This window comes from Theropithecus gelada, chromosome 1 (assembly GCF_003255815.1).
Source record: "Theropithecus gelada isolate Dixy chromosome 1, Tgel_1.0, whole genome shotgun sequence".
In the NCBI taxonomy this organism is placed as follows: Eukaryota; Metazoa; Chordata; class Mammalia; order Primates; family Cercopithecidae; genus Theropithecus; species Theropithecus gelada.
Window position 1 is genome coordinate 198,271,581 of NC_037668.1, and position 27,291 is coordinate 198,298,871.

General features: G+C 41.7%; 1 protein-coding gene across 5 annotated transcripts in view; it reads right to left on the reverse strand.

Moving 5' to 3' along the window:
• POU2F1 (POU class 2 homeobox 1) overlaps positions 1-10,077 on the reverse strand; it is a 197,004-nt gene extending 186,927 nt beyond the window's left edge. For 2 of the 5 annotated variants that reach the window (XM_025382351.1, XM_025382341.1), the window contains exon 1: positions 9,954-10,077. In XM_025382351.1, coding sequence (XP_025238136.1) covers positions 9,954-10,014 — 61 coding nt within the window. In that variant the 5' untranslated portion in view covers positions 10,015-10,077. The remainder of the gene's footprint in view (positions 1-9,953) is intronic. The other 3 variants (XM_025382348.1, XM_025382340.1, XM_025382350.1) reach the window with 3 other exon arrangements.
• Between the last annotated feature and the right edge of the window lie 17,214 nt (positions 10,078-27,291).

A 27,291-nucleotide genomic window follows, 5' to 3' on the forward strand; every position in this document is an offset into this window, starting at 1 on the left:
TCTAGAGCTTTTTTAAAGTACGGATTTTCAGACCTCTACTGTATTAGAAATTGGGCCTTCTCATGTTGAAAAAGTTCCAACGGTGATTCTTGTCCCAACAAAGATTGAGAACCACTAATTCCATCAACCAAGCATTCATTATTTGTTAAATGTCTAGGCCTACTCTGTCCCTACCAGTATGTTCCTGCACTCAAAGCTCTTAGGACAAGATTTACTTACATAATCAATTACAGAAGAAAATAGGACTGTGTATAACGAAGTGCTGAATTGGGTAACTGAACACAAATTAAGTGCTAATTTCAGAGAAAGTATGACAGGAGCTCAGATTTGACAGATGGCTATTTGTGGAGATAAAGAAATGGACAGACAGGTCCCTTAAGATAAACAAGGACAAAAGTTTTCAAGTCATGACCAGCAGAAGTCCTAAGGATCCTGTGAAAGTGCCTCAAGAGCTACTGTGGAAAGGAGGCAGAAAATGCTTTCTTGCTCCAACGTCCAATTTTAATAAGAACAGCTCCACTTTTGCCTTTAAAAAAGAACACCAAACTTTCAAGTTTGAAATCCCTTATTTTACAAATGTAATTTTAAAAAAATGCATGGTGAAGTAACTTGTCCTAAAGTTACAAAGCTAATTAGTGATAGAGAAGCCAGGTCTCTGAATACCCAGTACTTTTTTTCACTCTACCATACCTTACACCATGGCCTTCCAATGGAGGAAAAAGTGTGAGTAAAGGTTCACACACAACGTCCCACACACACTGACCTGACTAAAACACTGGGTGCACTTTCAGGTCATGTGTCTCAAACTGGGATTGAGGTTGCGAGGATGGTAATGGGAGAAAGTCTCAGGCAAGTCTCAGGATAAATTATAGCCATCCTCCCAAGACAGATCTTCAAATTTTAGGGAGATTTCTTAAAAAATTAAAATCTGATAATATGCTGTATTTGTGGTAGAAATGGAGAATAAGGGAAATTCCTTGGTGGAATTGTTGAGTCATGCTATTTAAGGAAGTAGTAAAGATAAGAATGCATAGGCAAGGGTGGGGGCTAGATAACAGAATGCCCTGAAATCAAGGGAAGTCTGTATTTGCTTCAATGCAACACCTCCATCGTATAAAGTTTTCAGAAGAGTACAAGAAGTATTCATTACTCCTAAGATGCTAGCTGCTCCAAAAAATGAACAGCCTACAGTCAGGTGCCCCACAGAATCCATCAGTTGCTAAAGCTTCTGCTTCTCTACAGCAGCACAAGTAATAAAATTCCTGATTTTACTCCTGTGCTCATGTAAGAAAAACTATTAGAGAGTTACTTTAAAAATGCTTCTGCTATCAATTTGTTACTCCCCACAGCATCCCTCTAACACTGGTATTATCACCACCGTATTGCTGAAGGAAATATCCTTAGAAGACAGTGCCAAAGCCAAAATGAGATATCTAGAATTTACAATGTTCAGATTCAATACTCAGTCCACACGCACAGTGGCATGAGCATCTCAAACCTAGTATTAATGTTTATCAAACATTTAATTCACTAAAAAATTTTCAATTTTCACAAGGAATCTACACCTAATAAGACCCACCCACCCAAACATGTCTCACATGACATGCCAAAGTGAATCCACTGACTTACTCCCCAAACGGCTCCTTCTCCCAATATCGCTACATCTGCTTATGGTACTACTCTTTTCTGGATAACCTAAATTCAAAACCTTGATCATCTCTTTGCATCTAATTAGTTGCTAAACACTTTAAGGGCTCTGATCATGGCACTGTCCATAACAACAAAAAAAAATTAAAAAAAAAATTCAGTGACTTCCTGCTGCCTAGCAAATAAAATCCAAACTCTTACACCAACAGAAAGGATTCAGAGCTCTCCACAATAGAGCCCCAAAGTGCCTTAATACACAGCCTAAATAACAGCTAACCTGGAAGTCTTGCTGTTACCCACACTTAACGCTTATAAAACACATGACCTTGAGAAAGTCACTTAATCTGAGTTTTATTTTACTCAACTATAAAATGGGTATAGTAACGCTTGCCTGAAAGGACTGAGGTAATGAAAATGAGAATGTGGCTATAAATTTTAAAGTACTATAAAAATACAGACACTATCATTATGTCACGGTTATGGTAATGTTATTTATACCTGCCTTGCTCCAGAAAGGATGTAAGGTGGCCCACATAAAACAAGATAAAAAGAGTTTAAAGATGGAAACAATAAAAGAAATACAAAACAAATGTATGGACAAAAAACGGATCTACTAATCAGGCTAACAGAAATGTAAACATAATTGCCTATGCATGTGCTTTTCAGGTTAATAATTTGACCTAAACATTGTAGTTTGATTTGAAAAGGAAACTAAGTCAATTAGACAATTCAGTGTCCATAAGACTAAAACAAACAGTTTCTACTGTAAAGACCAGGCAAGAATTTCTCCCAAAGGTCCTTATTCCATGTAATGTAACTGGACAATATCCTCAACACCTTTATCATGGCTTATTTCATAAATCATTAGACTGAAAGTCTCTTGAGGTCAATTAATTTTTAAATTATGTTTGTATCTCTAGTAGTACCTACAGTAATTAGTTAATAAACCAAATACCTCTATATAATGGTTTCTAAGGATCTAATCTCTCCCTTCCTGTTTCAAACCATCTTGCACACCACCACATCACCCCTATCATTTTTATCACATCAGTCCCTATTTCAAAATCCTCCAACAGCTTTCCTGCACATAGAACAAATGCTTCCTCATTCTTTACCTATACATCACAATGTTGAACACAACCTCCCCTGCAATGGCCTTCCCTGTATTCCCATTCCTCTAAATTCTTTTTGCCCTTTAAAGCTTGGTTTAAAAGTCTCACCTTCTACACAAAGCCTTCTCTGACTGACAGCAATGGGGCAGGAGGAGAGACTGGGAGGTGGGAGACAGTCAGAAGTCTTGTGTTCTTATCTGTTATTGAATAGTTAAGTGACTGCGGGCAAGTCACTAAATCATTGTGAGAATATTTCCTCATCTGTGAAGCAAAAGCTTTAGGAAAGATTATATCTAAATTACCTTCCAGCTATAATATATTCTAGGATGCTCTGGCTCTTTCAAACTTGGACACACCCTGATCTATTCTCTGATCTTCATTATCTGTTACATATTTTAATATGTAATTACATACATTGTTTTTCAATTTTTCCTGCTTAAGTAAACATACCAACTCCTCCGCAGCAGTCATATTTCCTTGTTATCCCCAAAGACTACAGGCATAGGACCAGGTACATAGCAGATACCCTTTATAAACTAGGATGGTAACTATCTTAAAACATTAATTATAATATTGCTTGTTGCGATATGAATCAGCCAAAAAAGGTTGTATTTTTCATTAAGCAGATCACTAAAATAAGCGTACTAAAACAAGACAACACCCAAGTCACTTATCCATATAAAAATATACTCCCTTTAGGCATCAGTGCAACTCCATTAAGGTGATCATATGTTTAAGCACAAATGAGTCTTTTAACACACAGCATATTGTTCATTTTCCAGCCATTCCTGTTTATATCTTCTATTGCAAAGAGAAAGTTCAATAGAGGGGGGAAACCCTGCCATAATAATAATTATTATTTTATTGATTTAATTTCATATACCATTTCTATATTCCCACATAAAAAATATAAAGTTACAAAGAATTATGAAAAATAATGTGATAAATTGCACTTGCTATGACTTTCAATATTGAAGACTTAGTAAAGCTACTACAAACACTTAGCTTTGTGCAATGTGAACACTGGCTTTTAAAAAAAAGTTAGTATAATGTATCCTCTCCGGATAAATGTCCAGGAGTTCCAGTAGTTTAAAAGAAATCTGGGCCAGGTGTGGTAGCTCATGCCTGTAGTCCCAGCACTTTGGGAGGCCACAGTAGGACTGCTTAAGCTCAGGAGTTTGAGACTAGCCTAGGCAACACAGCAAGACCCCGTCCCTTAAAAAATTAAAAATAAGATAAAATAAATAAATAAAAGATAATCTGATAAATCTAGAGGTTTGCCGATTCCTCTTTTGCTCAATTACTAGTCCTGTCAGCAAAATGTATGCAACACTGAAAACTTGAGTATTTGCTTAATTGGAAAAAAAAAAAGTAAATAAATAAATAAAACCCAAAACAAAAGAGCTCTATTAGTCATTGAGTATACAAACATATCAGTGCTCAAAAAATTCACACCCCATAGTAAAAACACAACAGAACCCCGTAACCATATGCACTCTATGCAAGGAGCATCTTCAAATCAGGGTCCACTCATGCTATTTTTGTTTCCATTGTTATTATTGCTGAAACAGTTTATAAGAGCTCATCACCTGTTTAGAACACAGAAATACTTCGGTACAAACAAATTTATTCCTAAGAAGAATTAAAATCTACAGTTATTCAACTACCTTTACTTATGAAATATCAATAATGCACAAAAATGTCCAGCAAAAGATGCATAAGGAAACTGCTATTCTCTGTGAACCTTAATTATTATCCCTTTCAACCACTCAAAAAGATATTTACATCCTTTAAGCAACACAGTAAGAATTAAGCAAAATGGTGACCCAAAGTTATCCCCAAAAAAGGAAAAGGAAAAAATTCATGCAGAAAGGGTACAGAAATTGAAAGCACATATGTCACTGAATCAAATCGACAACTTTCAACTCTAATGCCCAAGAAATAGTAAGTACGTTTGTTCAGACATTTAGCATTTGAGGAGGGATCAGAAAGAACATCATGAGTGACCAAAAGGGGGCATGTTTTATCTGTGACTTGGTCTGTTCCCTAAACACAAATTATTTGAATAGTTCTAAATTCAAATGCAATCACTTTCACTAGGAAAAACACATTACTGCTTAAAATCAGGCTTCATAGCAAGTCTTTACTAATCACAAAAACTGTGTAATTAACACAATTATATAAAGGCAAATTAATGAGTCACACAACATTATTTTTAATGGTGCTTGAAAGACTAATGCAAAGATTACAACTACGGGGTTTCAACATTAAAAAACAAAACAAAAATAGCCGGTAACAGCAAGGCAATCACTACTACATAATATTACAGTCTTTTAAGTACAAAGGAAACATTCATGAAAATGAGTGACCAACTTAAAAAACACAAACAAATTCAAGATGAAGGAATACAGATTCAAGAAACAGGTCAATTATTTCAATTTTTAATAGGAAATACTTAACATTCAAATTTCCACTTCCGTTATTTTAGAACCACCTGCCTAAGATATTCAAGGCTCTATTAAATATCTTCGGTGGCTTGAGAAGAGCAATGTAACATTTTGAGCCCTGAACTTACTCCAAAATCCACTAACCAGATGAATGGCAGATTGACAATTATTTCAAACTAAGGCAGCAATGAAACACGTTATATTTACACTGCTTTATACTACCTATTGATGCAGAGAATAGTAAATTTAAAATATGGCAGAACACTACACCTGAATTCATTTAAACCCGAATAGTAGCCACTATTTATTTTTTCCTTGTCTACTGGGATTTTTGACAATGACAAAATGAAAGGAATTACAAACTAATTTGAGGGAAGAGGTTAAAAATTACTCTTACAGTAATGGTTTGGAAGCAGAACAGTCCTTTAGAAAACAAAAACAGTTGGTCAGCGGTCACATGAATTTTCAAGACCTTGATTCAAAAGTATCATTATAATTAACAGGTGGGAGAATTAAGAAAGTGACAATGAGCCGGGTGTGGTGGCTCACACCTGTAATCCAGCACTTTGGGAGGCCGAGGCGGGTGGATCACTTGAGGTCAGGAGTTCGAGACCAGCCTGGCCAACATGGTGAAACCCCACCTTTACAAAAAATACAAAAATTAACCGGGCGTCATGGTGCATGCCTGTAGTACCAGCTACTCAGGAGGCTGAGGCAGGAGAATCGCTTGAACCCAGGAGGCAGAGGTTGCAGTGAGCTGAGATCGCACCACTGCACTCCAGCCTGGGAGACAGAGCAAGACTCTGTCTGGGAAAAAAAAACAAAAAAAAAAAGAAGAAAGTGACAATGGATTTCCTAGAAATACGCAGGAAGCTACTTGACAGATGTAAAAGGAGACAGGCAGGTTATAAACTCATGTGGGTTCAAAAGGAACCTAAAATACTCTATCAAATTTGGATCACAAATTCAAGTTAGAAATAAAGCACAATTTTATCACATTCTTTGGAAGTTGAATCATCACCTTAAAATAAACTAATTAAAAATAGAGAAATGTCTTACAAGAAAATCTATTAATATGTCAAAAATTCTAAGTGCAACCACTATGTTGCAATGGAACAATTTTAAAAATCACTAATCAATCAAAAGAAAATGAACAAACTAGTCCAAACTAAGATAAATCCAAAAAGAATTCTAAATTTTAAAAATACTGTTTTCAAAGCACATGCTTTCTTGTAAGTATTCTACCTTATTTTCAACATTATCATTTCCACCTAAAAGAACACATAGCCCTCATTACTCACTGAAATGGATTCCAAGGCAAATGATCGCTCCACTAGCCTAAGCCATGCTCTGATTAAGAAACACAGTTTCTTACAAAAGTTTAGGGGACCACAACAAACATATCTAAAATAAGTATTTATACGGGTCACTTCTATGATTATATTTATCTAAAACCCAAATACTCCATTTGAGAATTTTGAGGAAATGAATTTTTACAATAGCATTAAAAGTGAACCAAAATATAAGGCCAGTAAACAACATCCATCCTTTTCTGTATTACAAAAACTGTAACAGTGAAATTTTGTTTGTAAAATCCAATGTACGGTTTATCATTTTGTATAAAATAACTACGGCCTCAGTAGTGGTTAAATTGCAGCTATAAAGGAAATTGTCCCGAGATAAATGGTTTCCCTATGAGAAAGCTTCACTGCTACACTTCACCTCAGGACAATAAATCAAATTAACTGCACCTTGTCCTCTGTCCAATGACATCATCAGTTTGACCACATCTTGGGAATGGGGTGCAAAAACATATGCTATTTAAGGCATGAAATTATATTACTGCTTTTTGTCCATCCAACCTCATACTTCAGGTCTCTGAAGCAGTCATTCACCTAAAGGTTCTCTTAAAAGCTACAGATTTTTTTTTTCCTGCTGCATTCAGGGCCTGCCTACTGTGAGTGAAAGAAGAAAAATGGTGAGAACTGGTTATCTGAAATTAGCTTGCGTTTAGTCCATCAAACCTAGAATTTTGTTACACATTAAGCTGAAGACCAATGTCCCACAAAATACATAGCTAGCCACTCACCAAAATGTCTTAACATAATTTCAAAGGTTTAACACATTAGTGTTAAACCCCAGTCCTCTAATACTTCCCTCAACTATGCAGCGGTAAACATCCACCAATGAGAGACAACACCAGTCACACTCACACTCACACACACCCCGACACAAAATAAAAATGTTAAAGAAAATTTTACCCCAGGAAAGACCAAAAATCAAAATTACTGTTTCCTCTAAACAGTAAAAGTTAATCTGCCTCTCACAGGCCAACTGTCCTAAGTCTAGATAAAACATAAAATCAATTCTGACAACTTAAAGAAGAGGGGCGGGTGTCCTGGGAGGAGAATAAGTTCCAAGATCAGGGTAAACACAATGCCTGTGTTTATTCTTCTTTTTTCACTCATTTAACCATGACACAAATACTCAAAGAAAACATAACCCCATTTTTGTTTTCAGTAATGCTACAATTAAAATAAGCAAGTCTATGACAATGATAGCACAAAATTTACGTCAGCTCCATTTTAAATTAGAATGAAGATGTTCGAAAGGGAGCACCACAGCAAGAAATTATGAAAGTGTTAATTGGAATTTCTAATATTTAGCTACTCCACAACTCTTAGAGGAAAAGAAAAATGTCTCAGTTTCACAAATACTGCAGATCTTTACAAAGCCTTAAAGTATTTAACATGGGGGTGGGGAGCAAGCGGGGTACCTATCCCCAAAACTAAGTGATTTGGATTAAACCGAAATAAATTTCATAAGCTCTGAAAATGAAATACAGGACAGATCTTTTCCCCCTAGGCCCAATACTACTGCAAACTATAAGAAAGTCTTTTTAAGAGAAAACAAACCATATCAGAGTTGATACTTAGCTAGGAGCTGTTTTAATGCTAGTAAAGCCCCAAGAGAGTTTGTTTTGCCCGCGGAGGAGGGGAAAGTGTGTGGAAGTTGGTGGAGGTAGTCATTTTGGTTATTAGTAAATAAATCAAGCAGCACAGAACATGAGGCCTAGGCAACTGCTAGAGGAGCCAAGGCCTAGCTTTCCCCCTCTCTTCCCAGCACGGCCTGGGTTTGATCTCAGAGCCCTGTGGATTGCCAAGGAAAAAAAAAGAATCATATCGAACCACAAAAGCACATGGGGCGAATGTAAAATATAAACACGGCGTTGGGCTGTGAGTGGCTGTTATTAAAGGTCTGAATTACTAAACATGAGAGGCGGGGAAAGCCAGGCGGCCATTTCAATAATATAAACCTCCCCGAATTAGACATTATTCAAATGAGAAGAGGTTCGGCTAAGCAAAGAGTAAAGACGACCCAGCACCCAGCGAGAAAACACCGCCACAGAAGAAGGGAGGGGGATCCCCGTCCCTCCCCACCGACTCCCAACAGGAGAGAGGAAATCGAGATCAACTTGTCAGGCCAGCCCATTCTGGGGCAGGAGGGCAGCCCTTTACATCCAAGTTCTCGAGAGGCCTCTGGGAGCTTCTAGGGCCTCGGAGCGAGAGGCCCCGGAGGGCCACCCGCCCCGTGCGTCCCGGTCAGGCGCAAGGGGTGTGGGGAGCGGCGGGGGGCGGGGGGCGGGGGGGGGGCGGCGGGGAGGGGCAAAGGGAGACGGAGGTCAGACCACGCCAGGCACCTCCAGCCCAACTCGCCCGCGAAGCCCCGGTGGACGACGCAAAGGGGCTGCCGGCCGCCGGCCAGGGGCGCGCGGACCGCCCCAGAGGACATCCCCTGGGAAGGAACTTGCCCCAAGGACTCCTTCCAACCCAGTCCACCCCCTAGGGGGGCGACGCAGACCCCTGCGCGGGTTCCCCACCCCCGCCGCCCCAGGCCACCTCTTAGCGCCCACGACCGCTCACCCCTACCCACCTAGAGAGCAGGCCTGGCTTGGGTCAGGCCACCACACCGGGGACCACTGGGGCGCGGCCGAGGTGCCTGGGGCCGTGACCCCCGGGCTCAGCCCCGCTTGGACCCCCGTGCGGTGGCGGGGCGCGGGCAGGGAGCTCTCCCCGCGCGCACCCCCGGTTGCCCTGAGGGCCGCCCCCCGAGGCGGGCAGCGCCCCCCCGCCCGGGCCCGCTCCCGGGGGAAGACGCGTGCGGGTGTCCGGCCGCCGGGGTCCGCTCCGGCCCCGCCGCCTCCCCGGCATTGTGCTTGCCGCCGCTTCCATCCCCCTCCACGCCCCCCACCCCGCGCCCGCTCGGCCCCAGCCGCCCGCCCGCGCCCCACTGCGCCCCGCCAGCCCAGCAGCTATGAATATGTAAAATGTCTTTATTGTCCTCTCCCTCTGCCCCGGCCCCGCCGCCCCGCCGCGGACCCGCTCGGGTTCGGGCAAGGCGGCTAGGAGGCGGCTAGGAGGCGGCAGCGGCGGCCAGCGGAGGAGGAGGGCCGGTGCCGGCGGGCGGGCGGCGGGCGGCGAGCGGCGGCAGGGTGGGCCAGGGGCAGGAGGAGGGCGGTGGATCGCAGCCCCCTTTGCCCCTTGTCTTCCCCCTCCGCCTGGCCGCTCCGAGCCTCTTTCCCCCTCCGCTCGGCGCCCGGCGGGGGCTCCGTGCTCCCCGGCCCCCCATCTCCCCGCCGTTAATTATAATAATCCTGAGTACTAATAAATTATGCTAAGTCGCGGGGGGGGCAGCGGGAGCCGGGGTTGAGTATGAATATGAATATGTAAAATGCTGTAATGATTACCTGCTGCTGCTGCCGCCGCGGCTGAACTCTCATCTTGACTCGCTGCTCCTCCGTCCGCCATTTTGAATATTTTAACCAAAATCGCCCGGTCGATAAACCCTCCCTCGCTCTGCCTCCCCTCCCCCCTCCCGCCCTGCTTGCCTCCTCCCTCCTCTCCGCCCCCTCCCGCTCCTTCCTCTCCCCGGGCGCGCGCCAGGGGGCGCGCGAGGCCGGCGCTGTTCGCCCCGGCCCCCTCAGAAGAGCTCCACCCCCGTCCCGCGCTCTGCGCACGCGCCTTCGGGCCGCTGTGGCCTTTTGGTAGCTAAAGCAGCGCCCTCAATCTGCCCCGTCACCCGTTCGCTTCGTTTTTCGTCTCGGCTCTGCGCATGCGCGCCTTTCTCCACGCGCCTGAAGTGTGGCCGGCGCATGCGCTCCCTCTAGCTCGGAACCAGATTATATAGTGCCCTGGGCGTTTGTGATGTTTTAAGACTTCTCCCTTTTCCTCCCGCTTTGCTTCCCTCCCGGCTTCGCTCCGGTCTCCCCCAGTGGCCTGTGGCATTGTAAATGCAGGGCAAGGAGCACAGCGGCCAGGAGCGTGGGGGCGCGTGGAGGGGCAGTGGGCGGCCCGCGTGCCCTGTGCCCCGTACTTTCTTCAGGCTTTCCGCGCAGTTGAAACATTGGCAACAATGGACAAGCCGCTCCTCGCTAGGTAATTTCCGGCCCTCTGGGCAGGTAGAGGCGGAAACGACCGCAGCGGGGGCCGGGCATGAGACACCTGCTGAGCCACACGCGGGCCTCCCGCTTTAAATTTGAATCCGAACTAATCCCCGCCCCCGGCTCTGCCAATGCAGGGGACCCGGCCCCGGCAAACGCGAGGGGGAGTGTCCTGTGATTGTTTTAATTAGCCCTAAATCTCTTCTGCTCTACTTGCTTCTTACGCCCAGCTGGCTACCTCGGCAACTAGGCGTCTTATTAAGTCGCTAATTTCCGTCCTACCCTTCTTTTCTGCCTTCACGCCCCTCTGACGCCGCTCCCCCCGATCGAAACAGACCCCATCTTCTGAGGCTTTCCCCTCCTTTTTCCCGCCTTGGAACACCTTTTAAAACCTAGCAGTAAGCTGATAACTAATAAAAATGTCGAAATCAACCGTAACTTCATCGTGAATTTTATTTTACTGTGTTTCTCACAGTAAATATGGTATTGGGGAAAGGTTTCCCGTTGCACGTATCTTTCTTGGTAGCTAGTCATAATGTTGCTGAGTTTTATCTTAAATGGTGAAATTCCCTGGACAAAGTCCCAGGTCTAATTATTTTACTAATTCTTAAAGCCCTAAGGTTTTTCTAGGCTTGGTTTTTTGTTTGTTTTTTCAGAATAAAAAGAAAGGTGTATTTCATGGTAAGCAAAGTTTTGTTTTTTGTTTTTTGTTTTTAAATCAGCTCTAGTTAATCTGTCTTGAGAGATAGGACTGAAGCTTAAATTGGGTAGAATTGTCGGTTCTACACTTAAAAACAAAACTGATTTCCAAGTGAGAGCAATTATTTTAACGGCTAAAGTTTTAGTCATTCTAGCATGCTCGTTGAACTCCTTTAACTGTGCAAGTACAGTTAAAGCTATGGTCAGTGACAGGCAACGATTTGGGGGTGGGATTGATTTATTCGTGGTAATTAAGCTTTAGGGTGTGTGTATGAGTGTTTGAACCAAATAATTAGACCTTCCTGTAATCTAATTATTGCGAGCCACGCCAACCAGCACACTTAAGGAAATGAAATATTTAACTAGTTAATCTGGAAATATGGCCTAAGTTATATTCACCAGCATTACTGTAAGAGAAGTCTCAGAATCGTCAACCTTATTGGAAATAGTTAAGTACTGTGCCCCTGCTCTGGGGGACACAAATTTGAAATCATCTCCACTAAGAAAAAGAGCTCAAATACCCTTATTTAATTTCCTATCTTCTGTTTAATCCTAGTTTTGCTCTTTGGTTCAAAAAGTAAATTAATATGACCTTCGGAAAGTCATTGAAGCTAGTGTATGTGTTGTGCATTCTTTACTGTTTCACTTCTATAAAAGGAAATTTTCATGGAAAGGATTTTTATTTAAGGAAGGATAGTTCTGTGAGAACAAAAATAGCTTAAAATAGACTGTATCAAAGTTTCCTTTTCCTCCTGATGAGATATTTATGTGTCCAACTGTCCCCAGTGCCTAGCACAATGCCTGGGCATAGTAGGTGTTCATATTTGTTGAAGAAAAATAGTAAATATACAGTTATATATGTTAGGATTATTTGTAAAATTAATGTAGTCTTTTGTTCAATAAAAAATTGTAAACATCTGCATTCTTCCTTGAACTTACTAGGTGCTAAAGATAGGAAAATGTGTAAGACACTACTTTGACCTCAACAAACTCACATATATTACTAAAAAAACAAACAAACAAACAACCTTACAATACCCTGGGAGGTGGAAACTCTTTATCCCAGTTATCTAGGATGGGAAGATTGAGGCATAGAGATGTCAGGTAACTTGCCCAGTGTCACACCACTATTAAGTGTTAGAGCTAAAATTCAAACACAGGCAAGGGACCATACTCTTAACCACTACACTAAGTTATTTGCTTTGGATCAGGCAAAATCTTGGAGATACATATGTTAGGCTGTTCATGCATTGCTATAAAGAAATACCTGACACTTGGTAATTTATAAGAAAAGAGGTTTAATTGACTCATGGGTCTGTAGGCTATACAGGAAGTATAGCACTGGGAAGGACTGTGCTTCTGGGGAGGGGAGGACTCTGGAAGCTTACAGTCATGGTGAAGGCCAAGAAGGAGCTTGTACATCACACAGGAGAACAGGAACAAGAGAAATAGTAGGGGGGGCAGATGCCACACACTTTCAAAGGATCATGTCTTACAAGAACTCCCTGTCGTGAGGACAGCACCAAGGGGATGGTGCTAAACCATTCATGAGAAATCTACCCCAATGATCCAATCACCTCTGTATTAGTCTGTTCTTGCACTGTTATAAAGAAATACCTGAGATGGGGTAATTTACAAAGAGGTGTAATTAGCTCCCAGTTCCACAGGCTGTGAGATACACACTTAAACAACCAGATCTCATGAGAATTCACTGTCACCAGAACAGCAAGGGGGAAATCCACCCCCATGATCCAATCACCTCCCTCCAGGCCCCACCACCAAAATTGGGGATTATAATTTGACATGAGATTTGGTGGGGACACAGATTAAACCATTATCAGTACATGTAGTTCAGTATAGGAAGGGAACACATTAACAAACAATGTCCTTGTATATAATGTCATAATAAAAATATAGGCCAGGTGCAGTAGTCACGCGTAAAATCCTACCACTTTGGAAGACTGAGGCAGGAGAATTGCTTGACACCAGGAGTTCAACACCAGCCTGGGCAACACAGTCCCTGTCTCTACAAAAAGCAAAAAGTTAAGGTGGGTGTGGTGGCACACACCTATGGTTCCAGCTCCTTAGCTCCTTAGGAGGCTCAGGTGAGGGATGAGGACTGCTTGAGGGCAGGAGTTCGAGGCTGCAGTGAGCTGTGATGGTGCCACTGCACTCCTGCCTGGGTGACAGAGTGAGACTCTGTCTCAAAAAAATGCTTTTAATAAATAAATACAAATAAAAAGGTGTAAGTGGATGAGAACTTAACTTCACATGGAAACAAAGAGCAGCTCTATTATAATTGCCAAAAAGTAGAAACAATTCAAATGTTCTTCATATGAATGAATAAACAAACATTCATACCACGGAATACTACTCAGCAATTGAAAAAAATGAACTACTGTCATATGCAACAACTTCAGTGAATCTCAAAGGCATTGTGCTGACTGAAAGAAGCCAGTCTCAACAGGTTATATACCATGTACTGTATGGTTCCATCTATATGACATTAAGGAGATAACAAAACTATAGTGATGGAAAACAGATCAGTCATTGCCAGGAGATAGTTACACAGGAAGATGTAATTATAAGGGATAGGCACAAGGGAAATTTGGAGGAGGAGGGTGGTTAATGGAGTTGTTCTGTATCCTGAGTGTGGTAGTGGTAACACAAATCTGTACAGATAGTAAAATACACATGGCACAGTAGTGCAGGTGAGTGGTGGTGACTTCTGCCTAGCTGTTACCAGTACTGGATGGATGTTCCTTAGTAACAGCCCTAAAGTATCAATGGGAATGTGTTCCATCTGTCTTGCTAAAGTGCAACACACAGGCTCCCTTGCAGCTAGGTGTGGCCATGTGACAAAATTTTGACTATTGAATTATAAAGAGTTAATTTGGTGGGATTTCTGGGAACGCTTTTTAAAGAAGCAAGTTTTGGGAGGCTGAGGCGAGAGGATTGCTTGAGGCCAGGAGTTCAGGGCCAGCCCTGGCAACATATGAGACCATATCTCTACAGAAAATTTAAAAGTTAGCTGGGTATGGTGGCACATGCCTGTAGTCCCAGCTACTTGGGAGGCTTAGGTGGGAGGCTCACTTGAGCCGGGAAGGTTAAGACTGCAGTAAGCCTTAATCTCACCACTGCAGTCCAACCTAGGTGACACAGCAAGACTGTCTCAAAAAAATAAAACAAGCAAGTTTGTTCTTCCTCTTTTTTTTCTCTTCCTGCTGCCCAGAATGCAGATGTGAAGACTGAAATACCTGCAGTGTTCTTGGGCCTTGAAGTGCCATTTTTTTCAAAAGATCACGCCCTGTTAGGAGCAATTAGCAGATCAGACCTTCACAGAGGGAAGCACAGGATTGGGACTGGCACAGCCTTCCTTGTACTGGAGTTAACTCTTGGTGCTACCACATGGTTTTGTTAAAGACTGGAGAATCTAGACACTGGGAAATGTATTTTAATGATTATAATTGCCTTAAGTGACTAAATTAAAAATTATCACTTTTTATAAACATCCCCAACATTTCACCTGTTCGTAAAGATGAACATTCTAATCTAGCAAATTAATTTGTGGCCTAGGGATGCATTTCATAACTAATTAATCTTACAGCAGAGGCTTTCAAACTATGTTCCATGGAGTCCTCAGTGCCAGCCTTGATGAAAAACAAGCCCCCTACATCCCCTTCAGCCAGAATGGTTCTGCTCTACCTATATTGGAGTTCAAGATGAGATTTTGTTTAAAAACATGATTATCACTGCATATATATGTGTGTGTGTGTACATATATATATCTAGAAGTATATAAAATCAAGGAAAAAAAAGGATGCCATTACTCTTTAGCATTTTATTGATACTTTGGCAAGGGTAAAAAGTAAATGAAATTAAATAATTGGTACAAATATTGGGAAGTCATAGAAATTGTCATTTTTATGTGTAAGTTATTGTCTATGTAGAAAATACAAGAAAATCATTTGAATCATTGTTAGTATAGATAAAATACACACACAAGTAATTTCATATCTATATTTTATATATATATAAAATGAAATACACTGTCTTGGAAGATTCAACCAAGGTGCATATACTATAAATACATCAAGCTTAAAGGTGCATATACTATAAATACTATTGAGCAAGCTTGGCAAAAGAAACTAAAAAGTTTTCAAGCCAGGCATGGTGGCACATGCCTGGAGTCCCAGTTACTTGGGAGGCTGAGGAGAGAGCTTTGCTTGAGTCCAGGAGTTTGAGACTAACCTAGGCAACATAGAAAGAGACTCTTAGAAAAAAACCAAAGTTTTCAAGATAAAATGATGGTGACCATTGGGTATGAAGCACTGGGACCCTCATCTCCTTTTTGTCCATGTCTTATAGTGTATCCAGTTTTTCCAAGGAAGATTTTGATCCTGCCTCAGATATTTCCATGGTCTTTCCCCCTTGAGCAGGTGGAGAGGCCTTCTACTAAATTAATGAATGTAAACTGATCACATGCCTTAACATTCATAAAAGGATGTCACACTGACTGTAGCTGACTACTGTAATTTATGTTCCTACCCTTAATGTACAGTGTAGAATATTTCTACTTCTCGGAAATCTTTACAATTCATTACTTATCAAAAAGCTCAATATCACTTATGGAGAACTATCTGATGGATACATAGCCATTTTCTCTTCTAATTCAGAGTCAGCAAATACTGTATATGACACTGCTCTTGCTACTTACTATCCCTTCCACGCCCCTGGGCAACTTCTTTAATCCATAACCCTTTCTTATGCTGAGCCTAGGCTCTTGCTCAAACACGATTCTACCCAACCAGTGCTTTGAGCAGCCATTGGCATCTCCTCGGCATTGGCATGCAATATGAAATCCATTTGCTATTTCACCTCTAGATACTCTTAAAAGCCAAACTGTCAGAAAGCCATGCACTTGAAATACATCATTTTGTCCCCTGTAAGATTCTTTCCTAGAATCGTACTTTGGACTTATGTCATCAGCATACATTAAAATAATAAGAAGAAAAAACTCTTAGAAGTTATCATATTTACTGTAGGGGTGTTGTTGGAGTATCTGTCCTTTTTCTGAGGATTACTTTTTAGCATCTGAAGGGCAGAGGTTAAGTAACTTGCCCAGGTTTACACAGTAAGGTCAGAACTAGGAATTGAACCAAAGATTGCCTGATTCCATATCCTCTGTTCCTTTCTTCTCTGAGCGCCCAGATTTGTTCACCGCCTTAGTTGCCAGGTCCTGCCCCAACCTGCCTTCCCCTCGCATCTAGACATTCAATCCTTCACTTCCTTTCCATGCAATGAGGTGCCTATTTTCCCCCCTATATTTATTGACATTTCTACCCTTCCTGTTTTTTCCTGCCTCTTTTTATTCTTCCTCATAAGTGTTCTCTAGATAAACTCTCCCTGCATTTACTCAACAACCCATTACAGTCTGACATCTGCTCCAGTGATTTTCCTGAAATTACTTTATTGGAAACCACTGATGACCTCCTAACTGCCAAATCTGATGACATCTTCACTCCTCATCTTGCCCCATCTCTCGGCAATTTGACAATGTTGATCGTTTCTTCCTTCTCAAAGCCATCTCTGCTTCTGGTCTCAATGACAAATTGCTCTTCAATTTCTCCTCTGATATCTCTAACTCTTCTTGATTTTCCTCACTGGATCCTCTTTTTCTTCCCATTAAATACAGGACTCTCCGAGGTTCTGCTTATGTCCCTCTCATGTTGCAAGCCTGTTTGGTGTCATTATCTATCCCAATTTCAACTAGTAATATCCTTCTGAAGATGACCTACTCCTTCAGTCCCCATCTCTCCTCTGATTGTCAGACTGTTACATTTGACTCCTTCACTAGAGTATAAACTATCAATGACTAGACTTTATCTTCTTTTTTTTTAATCTTCTTATTCTTAATGTTACAGTACAAGCCTGGATATAGTCGATGCTTAACATATTTTAAACAAATTTTCTTGCCTACTTCTCGCTGTGTTTTAATGACCATCTAATGTCATGTAAAAAGCCTTTATTTATTCATAAACATTCATCGAGTACCTACCATATACTTGGCATTGCTCTAGGCAAAACATTTCCTTTGGATTTCTGGAACATCCTAGGATCAGTACACATTTAGTTCAACCTTTTTATCTTCCAAGTCTACAACTATAATTCTAGATTTTATCCATTCAGATGCACAATTCTTCACATTTTAATATCTTTGACATCAAGATGCACCTTACAAAGGTTTGATAAGAAAACACTGTGTCATAGTTTAATTGGTAGCATTTTTTTGTTTTTGAGACAGGGTCTCATTCTGTCCCCCAGGCCGAGTGCAGTGGTATGATCGTGGCTCACTGCAGCCTCAACCTACCGGGTTCCAGTGATCCTCCCACCTCAGCCTCCCAAATAGCTGGGACTACATGGGTGTGCACTACCACACCCAGTTAATTTTTTATTTTTTGTAGAGACAGGATCTTGCCATGTTCCCTAGGCTGCTCTCGGACTCTTAGACTCAAGCAATCCTCCTGCCTCGGCTTCCCAAAATGTTGGGGTTTCAGGTGTGAGCCACTGCACTGGGTCTTGGCAGCATTTTCTAATGGCACATAAAATAATGGTGCATCTTACAATGACATTTTAAACTCTATGAAATGTAATGATTTTATACTGATAATTAAGGGTTATAAACTTCATTCTATTATGTTTTGTCATCTGATAAATGTTTAGTAATTCTCAGTGTTCTAGACTTTGTAAGGTAAGAAAAATATATTTTTAAAGGATTTTCAATAAGGGTTAAAACTAAAGGAAAAGGACTTACAATGGCACAATAATTTCACAAATCTAAACATTTCCTCTGCTGCAAATATTCAGCAATGACAGATGAAATAGAAAAAGAGAAAACCAAAAAGAAACAGACTCAAAAGTAATAATCATTTCCACAAACCAGGAAGAGCACATAAATGCAGACTATGAGTAGGTTAGCTGCCTTGAGGCAGGCAGTAAGGATTTTAGCACCACAAAGAGGAAGGACCAGAACTAGGCTCTGGGCTTGGAAGCATCCTGCCCCTCTGCACACAGGTACACATTTTTTTTTTTTTTGATAATTGGTAGATATTTTAATATCTACATATTACATAAATCAAAATCCAAAACTCGAACTATAGCATTTTATGATACAGAGAAATCTCATGTTTACTCCAGTCTCACTTTCCCTCCTCTTTAGGAAATCATTTTTATTGGTTTGTTGTGTATTCTTCCAACGGCTCTTCTCGCAACTATATATATATTCTTATTTCTCTTCCTTTTTTTTTTTTTTTTTTTTTTGAGACAGGATCTCTCTATTATGTTACCCAGGCTGGAGTGCAGTGGCTATTCACATTCACAGGCACAATCATAGCTCACTATAGCCCAAACTTCTGGGCTCAAGTGATCCTCCCGCCTCAGCTTCCTAAGTAGCTGGGACCACAGGCATGTGGTGTCTCTCCCTTTCTTAAAAGGATAGCATACCCTTTTACACAAAAGACAGCACACCATATGCACTGTTCTGTACCTTGCTTTTGTCGCTTAACTGTATGTACAGAAGATTGTTCCATATCAGGACATGGAGATTTTACTTTCTTTTTTAAGGCTCTGTCTACTTCATTGTGTACATGAACCGTGGTTTACTCAGCCAGTCCTCTCTTGCTGGACACATGCTATTTACAGATAAATGTTCTCTGTTACTCTCAATATCACAATGAACAGCCTTGTACCTGTGTCATTTCCCACACAGTTTTGTGAATGGAGGCTGAGTAAAATTGTGGCCTAACTTCTGCCTAGGGCTACAGCTTTATAGGATGTTGAAGATTTAGCCAAGTAGGAAGACAAAGACACAGTCTTACAACCAGGAAGTGAGTGAAACCACCCTCTGGATCATTCTCCTAAGATCTAGTTATAGATTAGAAGCTTGAGAAGTAGGGTGGAGGTAAATGTAAAACTAGTAAACAGGCCAGCACAGTGGCTCACACCTGAAATTCCAGCACTTTGGGAGGCCGAGGTGGGCGGATCACCCAAGGTCAGGAGTGGCCAGGAGTGGTTAGGAAACCAGCGTGGCTGACATTTCGAAACTCCATTTATACTAAAAATACAAAAAGTAGCTGGGCATGGTGGCATGTGCCTGTAATTCCAGCTACTTGGGAGGCTGAGGCAGGAGAATCGCTTGCACCCAGGAGGCAGAGGTTACACTGAGCTGAGATTGCACCACTGCACTCCAGCCTGGACAACAGAGTGAGACTCCATCTCAAAAAAAAAAAAAACAAAAAACTAGTAAATAACAAATAAGAGACAGAAAGAGGCTTCAAAACAAATATGTATATTGGATGGTTATAAATATATATTTCAAAAATGAAATACTTATGTTTATATGTTAATATGTTATATTTAATTTAAATATTAAATAAATGGGGAATTTGCATTTAATTTATGTTTAAATTATGTTTAACTTGTATTAAGACAATTTATCCTTTTTTTTTTTTGAGACAGAGTCTCGCTCTGTCACCCAGGTTGGAGTGCAGTGGTGTGATCTTGGCTCACCACAACCTCTGCCTCCGTGGTTCAAGCGATTCTCCCACCTCAGCCTCCTAAGTAACTGGGACCAGAGACACATGCCACCACACCCAGCTAATTACTTTATTTTGTAGAGATGAAGTGTCACTATGTTGCCCAGGCTGGTCTCAAACTCCTGGATTCCAGCAGTCCTCCTGCCTCAGCCTCTTGAAGTGCTGGGAGTACAAGCATGAGCCACCACACCCAGTAATTTATCCAATTTGGCACTTAACCCATCAGGACAACTGCCAGCTGTGCCCAAGGCCAGAGCATATCCGCTGAATTTCTGCCCATTTCATGAAATTTTCTAGGGGACATAGGGGCATAAGGAGCTTTAATGATCCTCTGACAAAGCTGAATGAACAAAAGAGCAAGAGAGAACACTCTGCCCCATTCTGGCAACTTGAGGACTGCAGTGCTTTGTGAGAGGGATCGGAAGCACCAATCAAAAGCACTAGTAGTGCTTGGAGAGGGAAGCTTAAGTAGACAAAGGGGCATAAAATGAGGATGCCATGGGTAACTGATCACACCTACTGAGGAGGGAAAAGAGTTATGAGAATGGTTATGTGTGGGTTCTGGCATCAGCCACACCCAGGATTGATCCCAGGCTTGCCTCTCACTGACTGTTTAACCTCACATGAAGATCTTGAAAGCCCCTGTACACTAGGGTCCTCCCCTGTAAAATGGGGATTGCAGTGCTTTCTTAGTGCTCCCCGTATTGTGAGTACTGATAAGATTTTGTGAGATACTTCTGAGATCTCACCAGAAATAGCCACAGAAACCAGTCCTACATGTAGGCAGGGCAAGAGCCAGACACGAAAGCCACACAAGTCAGCATGTTGAGCAGAAGAAATAATAGGGAGAATGCAAACTGAGGTTTATTGAGCTATTGTTCTTTTATTTCACTTTAGTTCCACAAATACCATTATTCAGAGATAAAAACCCTAAGTCCTTCCTGCAAGACAATCTGAGTCTACTGAGCATCACCAGTGTGGGTCAAGTGCACGTTGTGAAGTACATGTAGATCAGGGGAGCTCAGAGCAGATGCATCTAACTCCTAACTCAGACAGGAATCAGTGGCCAGGAGTTGTTCAGAGCCAGGGGGATGAAGGTGAAGGAGGAGCCTTGGACAGCCACTGGCTTTTTGAGTGGGTGGCTGGGGACCCCTTAGAAAGACAAGACATACAAGAGGGGGATCATGGTTGGAGGTGAGGACCTGAAGACTGTTTGAGTGTAGGACCACTGCTTTCAAATAGAGCGGATGTAGGGTACAGGAAGGGGCTAAATGTGCATGACTGAAGCCAGCACAGTTGTCCCGTAGAACTGATGTTTATGGTTTCTTTTGGATAAACATAGAAATTCATCCTCCCAGTCTTAAAACTTGAGAAAGTTACATATATATCAATTTACATTGAAGTACAAAACGTTTGTTTTATCTGAGTTCCTTTCTCAGGAAACCAAACATCAGGCCTCCCAAATAGTATCAAGGAATTGAAACTTACCAGATCACTGCATCTGGACAGTGAAACACCAGACCCCTCACCCGTCATGAGTGCCTAGCCGGCCACCTGCTTCCTGTTGACCGACTCCTCTTCCTTACCCCTCACTAATTTCTGTTTTCCCATACATGGTTACATTTCTTCCCTGCTATATAAACTTCTAATTTTAGTTGGTCAGGGAAATAGATTTGAGACCAATCACCCATCACCTTGGCTGCAGCACCTAATTAAAGACTTCTTCCCTGGTTATACTCATTGTCTCAGTGATTGGCTTTCTGTGTGGCAAGCAGCAGGACCTAGACTGAACCCCTGGCATTTCAGTAACATTACCTCAGTTAAATCTTATGCCATTCGTGGGAAGTGCTATGGTTTGGATGTGGTTTGCCTGTCTTCACCAAATCTCATGTTGAAATGTGATTACCCTGTGTGTCTGTGTTGAGAAGTAGGGCATGGTGGGAGGTGTTTGGGTCATGGGGACAGGTCCCTCCTGAATATCTTGGTGCTGTCCTTGTGCTAGTGAGTGATTTCTTGCTCTGGTGAGACTGGTTTAGTTCTCACAGGAATGGATTAGTTCCCCCAAAAGTGGGTTTCTGTAAATCCAGGATGCCTCTCTGGTGTGGTCCCTCTTCATGCTTGCTTCCCCTTTGACGTTCTCCTCTGTGTTTCAATGCAGCACAAAAGCCCCACCAGAGGACAATCTGGAGCTAAAAAAAACCCTGTGAGCTAAATAAACCTTTTTCCTTTATAAATTACCCAACCCCAGGTATTCTGTTATAGCAACGCAAAACAGATTAAGACAGGAAGGAAGCATTATTTCCAACGCATGATGGTCAGAAGGGTCAAGGTTCAGAGAAATTTAGTAACTTGCCCAAAGTTACTCAGGTACTGAAATTTGAATGCAGAACCACCTTACATCAGCTTTTCTCACTAAGGAAGGCTGCTGTAACTCAAGCGAAAGAAAACCTAGTGTTTCTCATTGCCAGATAGTTCTGATTGCTATTTACTTTCTCATCTATTTCATATTATGATAATGTTTTCCTGGAATTGAATGATATAATACTAGAAATTGGAGATGTTTATTCGCTACAAAGATTATATATGCAGGCTTCCTGTCATAATCAAGGGAAGTTGCTCACATCATTTATGATTTCCAGTCTTCTCTGTATATGATAATGCTTATTTTAGGAAATCTGTTTTTACTAAGCCTCCTGATCTTCAAAAGGAAAACAGGCAGAGGCAAGGATTGTGATATACTCTTTTGATATTTATCGAGTCTAGAGTCTACCTTAAATTAGTTTGCTGGGAAACATTACATGTGATGAATGGTACAGTATTTAAATGATGCTGTGGATGTCTTTCCCTAATTATAAAGAAAATTACTCTAACACAACTATTTTGTTTCATTTCTTTATACAAAATTCATGTTTGAATTCCATCTTGGCCCTAAAATTTTAAATTTCCATAACACGTTTTATGCATTATTAAATTTTATACACCACTGCATTATACTTTTGAAACTGATTGTACAATCTAATTAATTCAGAATATTAACTATAATTTCCATAAAATGAATAAGATAATGTTGATCTGGGTGAGATAGAGGGCTACAATAATCTTTTCCCCTCTCCCCAGCATCCCAGTTGTGTACATATATTAAAAACCACTTCTCTGAAAGTCCCCCATCCACTAACTGCAATTTGGAGGAACACAGCCAAGACCAAAATTTAATTTAAAATACCTCCAAATAGACAAAATAACTGCTTTAAAAACTCACACTTCATTCCTAGGCAAACCCTTCCAACCCTCTGTCAGAAGTTAGAACCCCATCTTTTTTAAGCCAAGATTTTCACAAGAGTCGTGCAATTTCTATATCCAAAGCAGATTAAAGATGAAATTAAAAGGTTAATGAGGGTAAAGTGGATGCCTAGAAACTGTCTCCCTGAGAAATGCAAGTGTCTATTGACAGTCTAATAACAATGGAGAGAGCAAACCTACCAAAATTGGATGCAAGATTTCAGAGAGCATGGCAGGCTAGGGACTATTTATCTTAGGAGAAAATAGCCCTAGGTATGTCATCAGATCCTGAGGGCCTTGCCATACTAGCATACAAAAAGTCATCAGTGCTCACAAGGACTTGGAAAGGCCAAGGAATCATTAAATTCATTTCCCCCTCTGTTTGAGAAGCTAGCAAAGTGTACAGTGTATTTGGCAGACTTTCCATTGAAAACATTAAAATGTTTTAAATCTTAAAGAGCTGTTACAATTATTTGGAAAATTGACTTACTGGAATATCACATTTCCTCATAATGTGAAATAAGTGAGGTGTCATTATGTATTATAATTTAATCCTCTTTCTTCTGTTAAAAAATAATCCATATAACCCACATTGTATCAGATATTCCAGAGGTCTCACGACCTCACTAGCCTCTGAATACAAATGAGGTCAAATTTTCTTCAATCGTCCAAAACTTCTGTTCCCAGTACCTATCCTCATCATTGCAGGACATAAGCACACCTTATTCCAAGCTGTCCTTTCGTGTTGCACTCTGCACAGAGTCACCTGCCATTCCTGCCAGCCAGAAGAAGGCTACCTCCTAGGGCTGTCACAGCCACAAATCCCTGGACATACCAAACAGTTTCTGGGCCCCTGGTGATCTTGGTGTGCTGGGTATTCAGCTGAGCTGGGGAGAGAGCATTTCACTGTGTCACTGTGTTGAAATCTGTCTCCTGGCCCAGAGACATCACTGCTTGTGCCTCAAGTCCCACCAACGACCTTAAGGAAACTGCTCTTTCAACTTTGAATTGTCCCTTCCCTCCCTTGAGGTCAGTTGGAGAATAGACACCATTCTTAACTCTTCCCTCTCTCTTTTCTAGGTAGCCACCTCACACCTTCTCAGGTGCCTCTCCCCAACATGCATGACAATGAACAGATTCCTGGAGCTGCTAGCTGGTCAACAGACACACTCAACTAGAACCTGGGCCTGGCATTCAGCTACAGCATCAAGACCCATAACATGTATTTTGACATACTTAAGGTTTTTTGTTTGTTTGTTTGTTTTTTGAGAAAGAGACGGGGTTTCACTGTGTTGGCCAGGCTGGTCTTGAACTCCTGACCTCAAGTGATCTGCCCACCTCAGCCTCCCAAATTGCTGGGATTACATGCGTGAGACACTGTGCCCGGTCTTAAGTTTTTTTTTTTTTTTTTTAAATCCCAGCATTATATGGAGTAGTGATTTAAACACACACACACACACACACACACACACAGAGTAGCTTAAAACATACTGTTGTGTTCTCTAAAAGTGCGTGCCTTTGGGCTCTGGCCTCTCCCACTCTCTGTGGCAGGCCTCATTTATCTTCTCCAGCTGACAGGATTCAGTGCCAGTTCAGGAGTGCATGCAACACAGAAACAGGGATTACTTGGGCATCCTTCTGTAGGGGGAGCTGCACCTTCTGCATGCCCACTGCAGGCATGAGAACCTTCACTCCGTGTATTTGGGGAACCCACCCTATGCAGAATCTCTTTCTAAAATCCTCTGTATTGAGTTTCGTTTCTTGACTTCACAAAGACAAATGGATTAATTGAGAATAATATAACTCATATCATGGCATAAATTCTCTACAGTTTTCTAAACAACTTAGGCACAATTGAATGTACCAATTAAAAATAACATTCAATAACTACTGTGAAATGATTCCCTTGTTACCTCTCTGGGAATGCCTCTTGACGTGACTGAAAGGAGGATCTGTACTTCGATCCTGTCTGGATCCTCCTTGTCATCTGGCAGACCCACTTTTTTTAGATATGCATATATTCCCCAATTTAAAACTTTTAATTTAAAAGTAAACTTTAATGTCAAAAATGCAAACTTGGGGAGGGCAGAAAGAACACACACAAGGCTGCCACTTCACACTCCGCGCTCCTCACTTCCCAGACAGGGCAGGGGCGGGGCAGAGGCGCTCCTCACTTCCCAAAGGGTTCCGCAGACCCACATTTAAACCACCTGGAGAGCGTGTAGAAGTTTCTTATTGTGGTTCTAATGTGCATCCCTCTCATGACTTAGTACATTAACTTTCAGTCTGTTTGGTGACAATTTTGTGAAATGCCTTTTTTTTTTTTTGGAGACCGGGTCTCACTCTCTCGCCCAGGCTGGAGTGCAGTGGCTCGATCCTGGCTCACTGCAAGCTCTGCCTCCCTGGTTCAAGCAATTCTCCTGCCTCAGCCTCCCTAGTAGCTGGAAATATAGGCATGCGCCACCACGCCCAGCTAATTTTGTATTTTTAGTAAAGATGGGGTTTCACCGTGTTAACCAGGCTGATCTGGAATTCCCAACCTCTGGTGTTCTGCCCACCTTGGCCTCCCAAAGTGTTGGGATTACAGGTGTGAGCCACTGCGCCTGGCCTGTGAAATACCTTTTTAAGATTTTTGCTAATTTTACCATTGTATTTTTCTTATTGATTTGCGGGAACTGATTACATATGAATACTTTGTTGGCTAGTGATATCATTTAGAGATTTGTTCCCTCCAAATCTCATGTTGAAATGTGATCCCCAATGTGGGAGGTGGGGCCTAGTGGGAGGTGTTTTGGTCCTTGGGGTAATGAGTTCATGGAACATCCAGTTGTTAAAAAGAGTCTGTGCCTCCCTCTCTCTCAATTTCTCTCTTACCATGTCACACATCTGCTCCCCCTTTGCCTTCTGCCATGAGTAAAAGCTTCCTGAGCCCTCACCAGAAGCAGAGTGGATTCTGGTGCCACGTAGAATCCTGAGCCAGATAAACTTTTCTCTGTAGATTACCCAGTCTCATGTATTCCCTTATAACAACACAAAATGGACTAATACAGCTAATGTATTCTAAATATCTCCTCCCGTCCTGTGGTTTGCCTTTTCACTCTCTCAGTGATGTCTTTTAATGAAAAGAAGTTCTTTGTTTTACGTAGTCCACTTTTTTTTTTTTTGCTTTTTTTTGAGACAGAGTCTGGCTCTGTCACCCAGGCTAGAGTTCAGTGGCACCATCTCGGCTCACTGCAAGCTCCGCCTCCCAGGTTCACGCCATTCTCCTGCCTCAGCCTCCCAAATAGCTGGAACGACAGGTGCCTGCCACCACACCCAGCTAATTTTTATTTATTTATTTATTTATTTATTTTTTATTTTTAGTAGAGACAGCGTTTCACCATGTTAGCGAGGATGGTCTCGATCTCCTGACCTCGTGATCTGCCCGTCTCAGCCTCCCAAAGTGCTGGGATTACAGCCATGAGCCACTGTGCCCGGCCCGTAGTCCACTTTTCAATCTTTTCCTTTATGGTACAGGTAAGTGAGCAGCCACCCCAGCTTGCCTGGAATTAAGGGGTTTCCCAGGACATGCAATGTCAATGCTGAAACAAGGATAGTCTCAGGTAAATTGAAATCGTTGGCTACCCTAGGCTTAGCAGTTCTTGTTGTTTTGGGAGAGGAGCCCTGTCATGTTACAAATATATTTCCCAATGTTATCTTTTAGAAGCTTTATTGTTTTATCCTTCACATTTACATCAAACGTCCATCTGGAATTGACTTTTGGTGTGTGGTGTAGGTAGAGGTCAACAGTCATTTTCTCCCCATAGGGAGGGATGTCAACTGACCTAGCACTACCTATTGAAAAGACCACCCTTTCTCTCTTGCTTTACAGTGACATGTTTGTCATAAATCAAGTGTCATAAGCCAGTTGTGGGGCTTTGTTTCTGTACTCTTTATGTTGTTCCATTCATCTATTTGTCTCTTTTATGCTCATCTAGAACAGTATTTTTTGTTGTTGTTGTTGTTTAGCTTTATAGTAAGTTTGGATATCTGATAGCATAAAAGTCCTCTGACTTCTTTCTCTTTAAGGCTGC